Source organism: Coptis chinensis, chromosome 2 (assembly GCF_015680905.1).
Source record: "Coptis chinensis isolate HL-2020 chromosome 2, ASM1568090v1, whole genome shotgun sequence".
Lineage (NCBI taxonomy): Eukaryota > Viridiplantae > Streptophyta > Magnoliopsida > Ranunculales > Ranunculaceae > Coptis > Coptis chinensis.
In genome coordinates this window covers 113,755,585-113,761,293 of record NC_141457.1, presented here as the reverse complement: position 1 = coordinate 113,761,293, position 5,709 = coordinate 113,755,585, and the positions used below count along the sequence as shown (strand labels likewise).

The following is a 5,709-nucleotide window of genomic DNA, read 5'->3' as shown; positions in this document are numbered from 1 at the left end:
CACCAGGGTTAAGCTTGATTCAATTGTAATTATCACTCAAAGGCTAATTATAAGTCAAATCCAATCCACGGTACCCTCAAAAAGACCACAAATCAACTTAAGGCCTCTAATAGGGTTAAACTTGATTCAACTGTAATTACCACTCAAAGGCTAATTATCAGTCAAATCCAATCTACGCACTACGAGTTACGACATACGATTTTACGATCTATACTATACACGATCTATATACTATACTACTTAACTACGATGTAGGACCTACCACATCAACTGTAGGACCTACCACATCAACACAGAAAATTCAATTCGCAGCAATCTCCATTTTCAACCAAGTAAGACACGCGGTCTCCTTTATTATCTTTTTTTACACCACTATTCTACAAATAGTGATATAAAGAAAAAGGGTCTATATCAGTACCCTTCACTCTCAACCACTCGTGGCAGACCACGTGTCCAGACTATAAGCAGGTCGTGCATACGACCTAAGGTCAGGCCGTCCAAACGACCTAAGAAATATAACCGTTGCAAGCTAGTCAACATCACTATTAATGACAGATCATTACTTCGTAACGGAATGAGTAAAAGAAATCACCAAGACAACGCAAAAGGGGGATCTATGCCTATAAAAAGAGGTGTCTTCTCTATTCTGGGGGGGGGGGTCCTCACATTCTCTCCATCTCCAACTCAATCACTCAAGATGAACAACGTCTAACTTGATTCCAGTTCATCAGATAACTGGATACGTAGGCAGCTCAGAACACCGACCTGAGTTCAGTCAAACATCTTATATAAACCCTATTTTCGAGATTGTAAGGTCGTGACTAAAATGTACCTCTACATACACTAGGTGAGGCAATCAAAAGTCATTGGGTAAGTCATCTACCTCGATCACGAAGGCTTAATAAGGTTAGGTAAGCCTATGAGAGTTTGTAAGCAACCTGCTTTGAACCTTTTGTGCTTTTGATAACTGAAAAACTAAAAATGCAAGGAAAGGAACATTGCCAATTGTGGTTTTTGTCTCCTCGTGGTACTGTTCGGTGCGTCAATACTCAACTCTATCAAGAGTATTTTGTTGCTGGACACTGAAGACAGAAAGGTGCTACTGTTGGTTCTACACAGTTCTACTGACCTTGTAGAGTTCGGTTGAAATTGTTAGAAGATTCTTTCAAAAAGTAAATTTAATATGGTGCGACTTAAGGAGGTTATATCATATCTTTGACAAAAAACAAAAGGTTTCATCGAATGATCATGATTTCTTTTGACATGTGTAAGATATTGATTCTATGTATATTAGTAGGTAATATGTCAGTTCCATAGATCTCAGAACTCAGAAGAACAATCTAAAGTATTGTACTAAAATAATCAAATGCCAAAATCCAAAGCTAGCATCATCTGATTGTATAATATGAACAGCAAAGAAAAGACAAGATTGTCTGAAGCAGACATCTTTAATAACAAAAGCCAATTGATGGTTTTTAACTGGATGTCGCATACAAAAATACCACTTTTTTTCTGTTCCCTCGCAAAGATAAAAAATTAGTATGACAGACCAATGAGATCATATAGTTAGCAATTTGGCAAAGATTGATAGACGCAGTCGCAGTTTACGTTTGGCTCAGACTTAAATTTCAATTGTTTTATTTCAACACGTTTTGTAGTTTTATCTCTATAGTATTCAACATTTCAAACATACACCACCTCAGGAGTACTTGTCGTCTTAAATTCTAATATATTCCTGCCGAACAGACCGCGTACCTCGTATATTTAAGGATGAAGTGAAGAACTAGCTTACTTTTACATGAAATATAATATAATAACGAAAGTGCTGTAGTTTAATGTGTATGTGTGTATGGATCATTTTAATTAAATCAATTTTAAAAAAAGGTTCTGCACAAGCTTTCTCGTTGGATTTTTATGGTTGAAACTTGATTTGGCTTGATTAGAAATGGCAGGCTCAAGTCATCCCCTTGCATCAGAAAAGTTGTATTTGTTCTCTATTTGCTTCTATCTGTTTCTTCTGCTTGATTTCTTAGGAAGTGTAGCTTCTCAATCCATTGTTAGGTATTTACCAGGTTTCACTGATGGACCTCTCCCTTTCGAATTAGAAACCGGGTAATGAAGTTTTCAAAATCATGCAGTTATGCCTACTTAATTTCATGTATATTATCTATTGAATAAGTAACTTGACAGGGGACAGGGTTAGTTAAATTTTTTTAGTTGTAAATGACGAGTTTTTCTTGTGTATCTTCAGTTATGTGAGGGTAGATGATATTAATGATGTTCAGTACTTCTACTACTTCATCAAGTCTGAGAACAAGCCAACTGAGGACCCTCTTCTTCTTTGGATCACAGGAGGTCCTGGTTGCTCTGTTTTAACTGCAGTCGCTTTTGAGATAGGTATGTCGTAAGTACACTGTATTCATATAATTTTTGTCAATCATATCATCAAGTTCTGTAAGATGCTGGGTTTTTTTTGTCTTTGTAAGATGAGAGAGGTGGTGTGACTAATCTATGTTGGTTTGTTTCTGTAGGCCCTTTGTATTTCAGGGTTGCCAAGTATAATGGGAGTCTACCAACTTTGATGTTGAACCCAAACTCATGGACAAAGGTGCTATATATGATCGGCCTCTGTTTCCTTTTTATCACTATGCTATCATATATTCAAAATACATGCTCCCCCTTTATCGCGAAATATTAGTTCTCACAATAAAGCATTGACCATGAACAAATACTGTTCGCCGTAACTAAGCTGAACCACATCCACGCCAGTGAACTTGGGACAGAATTGAAATGATCATTTTTCTTCTTAGAGAGACTTCAATTTTGACCCCTTCGAGAAATTTCAGGTTGCCAACATAATCTTTCTAGATGCACCTTCAGGCACTGGGTTTTCTTATTCAACAAGCTTAGAAGGTTCCACTAATAATGATACGAAAGTAGCACAGCAGATCTACACTTTCATTAGAAAGGTATGAAAGTCATCTATACACCGTCACTGAGACATATGTGGTACTATTCATTATTAAGACATTCTTTGTTATTCATTATGAACACTTGTGTTAGCAGTGGTTGATTGATCATCCACAATATCTCTCAAATTCGTTCTATCTTGGTGGTGATTCCTATTCAGGCAAGCTCAACCCAATGGTTGTTCAACACATATCAGACGGTAATCCTTCATTTCTTTCTTATTACAGAATGATCGATCTAATCTGAATTGCATTGTTGATGATTTATGGTCAGATTAGCTCAGTTTTGATTTAAACCATTTGACTTGCGCTTTGCAGGCATCGAAGCTGGACAGAGACCACACATCAATCTCAAAGTAAATAACGTCAACACGTATAATATTTTCTCTTCTAGTAGCACAGGATACTGACATATCATATTAATGGATATCTTCACTCACCACCACGCCAATGGGCCAAATCGTGGCCGATAAAGTATAAACGCGGTGACTACTTAAGTGGTGACAATATCAGTCTTGTGTTTGAGATCCAAGGGCCCTGCACAATATCGGTGCTGATATTTGTTGGAATGAATATCACCTAGCTTTTTAAATGCTACATACTCCGTTGCTAAACTAATGCATCTGTTAAGATCACCTTCTTCAATCCTACATACTTCAGTTGCTAAACTAATGCTTCACTTGAATCCTACATACTTTAGTTGCTAAACTAATGCTTCTAAATTTCAATCCAGGGATATCTTCTTGGTAACCCAGTAACAGATCCAAACCTAGAAGCAAACTCAAAAATCCCATATGCTTATGATGTGGGCTTTCTCTCCGATGAACTTTTTGAGGTAACTAAGTAAGGAATACCCTACTGGCCTACTCTCTCTCTCTCCCTCTCTCTCAGATTTTTTAATTTGTCTGTGTAATGTGCTTCTTTCAGTCAGTCAAGAGAAATTGTGCAGGACATTATGTCAATGTAAATCCCAGTAATGCTCAATGTAACAAGGATCTTCAAGCCGTCTCAGAGGTCAGGATAACCACTTTCCTACGCATTAGATTTCTTATGGTATTAGCTACTTGTAATGGATGTTTGTGGTGATTTCAATTTACAGTGTACATCAGGAATTAATCCTGCACATATTCTGGAACCAAAATGTTTGCTAGTGACCCCAAAGCCCAAAGAAGTATTTATAGAAAGAAGATCACTTAATGAAAATTCAAGCCTAACTGCTATTTCTCCACCACCCTCTCCGGAGTTCAAATGCAGGGTAACTCTCTCTTATCTACGCAAGCACACACACAAAACCTGCACGGAGAATGTTTTTTTATAATTCTATCTATGTTGCAGAGTTATGGTTATATGATTGCCTACTATTGGGCAAACGATGATAGAGTTCAAACTGCACTTAACATCCGTAAGGTATGAAAAATGCTAGTTCCTCCAAATATGCGCGCCGATGTATACTCAACAAAGTATATATATATGAATAGGAATGAGTTGGAAGATGAATGTCTATTGTGATGATCAGGGAAGAGTAAAAGAATGGATCCGATGCAATTATCGTGGTGTACAATACATTAAAAATGTGGAAACTAGTACGAGTTATCATTTCAATATCAGTAAAAGAGGTTATCGCTCTTTGATATACAGGTGAGCCTACTCACTCTGCTTAAACGTTGTCTTGTCCGTGCAACAATGCTGCATTTAACTCAGATTTTGTGTTTGGATAGTGGTGATCATGACATGCTTGTCCCCCACTTGAGCACACAAGCATGGATAAAATCTCTCAACTATTCCATCAGCGATGAGTGGCGACCGTGGTTTGTCAATGGCCAAGTTGGAGGGTAGGCGCATATACTATTATTGTCAACTATAATTCACAACTATTTGTAGCTTCAGGCGAGTTTTGAAGGTTTCATTCATGTTATTACTCTTGTAGGTACACAAGAACATACACAAATAACATGACATTTGCAACTGTAAAGGCAAGACTGTTCTCCCTACTTCATTTCCTTTTCAAATCATATACACAAAGTCACAGACCATCAATATTTCGTCAGACAAAAGAAAGAGAGTAGTCTGATACAATCAATTTGCCTTTGCAGGGGGGAGGCCATACAGCTCCGGAATACCAGCCGAAGGAATGTTTTGCAATGTTTAAAAGATGGGTGTCAGATGAACCTCTATAGGAATAATATTATGCCAAGTGATTTATACATTGATGTAAAAGAAATTTCAAAAGACAATGTAATACAATTTTAGCCCGGCCTGTCGTTGAAACACAGTTGGTTTTACAGAGTGGTCTACACTTTACTCAAACAATTTTAGTGTCGTGGAAACATGTTCGATCGGTGCTTTTACAAAGTAGTTTTATGTATAATTTTTAGTTTTATCGAAGAAGGTAAGGGCATCACCAATGAGGCCTGGATACGGGCCTCTATCTCCAAATTTAACGGACTTTAGCAAAAAACTGTTTCCAATGCAGCCTCTAAATGGACCTCCAATTTAACCATCCTGGATATTTGTCTTCACCAGATGTTTATAAAGTAACAAAACGATGACTTTGTAACTTCATTTTTTGATTTTTTCTTGTTTTACATGTTATTCATCTTCTCCGTTGGAACACCCCTGATATAGAGTTTTAGCTCCTCCTTATTGCCCTCCAAAACGCTGACGTGGCCCTTCAAAATGCTGACGTGGCCCTGGGTTTTAAAGGCCTGCATTGGTGATGCCCTAACAACGAGAATTTGTA

General features: G+C 37.5%; 1 protein-coding gene across 3 annotated transcripts; it reads left to right on the top strand.

Annotated features, from left to right (window-relative positions):
- The first annotated feature begins 1,711 nt into the window (after nt 1-1,711).
- LOC147520945 (serine carboxypeptidase-like 18) lies at nt 1,712-5,354 on the top strand. Of its 3 annotated transcripts, XM_086592465.1 has the most exons (14): nt 1,712-2,112; nt 2,252-2,397; nt 2,532-2,608; nt 2,847-2,969; nt 3,067-3,169; nt 3,288-3,325; nt 3,703-3,804; nt 3,897-3,983; nt 4,069-4,224; nt 4,305-4,376; nt 4,486-4,607; nt 4,688-4,801; nt 4,897-4,942; nt 5,063-5,354. In XM_086592465.1, exons 1-14 carry the CDS (start codon nt 1,946-1,948, stop codon nt 5,144-5,146), a joined length of 1,437 nt encoding a protein of 478 aa, XP_086448591.1. In that variant the 5' UTR covers nt 1,712-1,945; the 3' UTR covers nt 5,147-5,354. The 3 variants fall into 3 exon arrangements, with proteins under 3 accessions (XP_086448591.1, XP_086448592.1, XP_086448593.1); XM_086592466.1 differs by lacking the exon at nt 4,486-4,607 and having other exon boundaries at nt 4,608-4,801; XM_086592467.1 differs by lacking the exons at nt 4,305-4,376; nt 4,486-4,607 and having other exon boundaries at nt 4,608-4,801.
- The last annotated feature ends 355 nt before the right edge of the window (nt 5,355-5,709 follow it).

What these genes read in the sequence shown, in the direction of transcription:
- LOC147520945 (XM_086592465.1), top strand. Translation starts at nt 1,946, where the DNA reads ATGGCAGGCTCAAGTCATCCCCTTGCATCAGAAAAGTTGTATTTGTTC. An exon ending in TCTCCGATGAACTTTTTGAG is followed by an intron (nt 3,805 to 3,896) that starts GTAACTAAGTAA and finishes TGCTTCTTTCAG; the next exon opens with TCAGTCAAGAGAAATTGTGC. An exon ending in TGACATTTGCAACTGTAAAG is followed by an intron (nt 4,943 to 5,062) that starts GCAAGACTGTTC and finishes TTGCCTTTGCAG; the next exon opens with GGGGGAGGCCATACAGCTCC.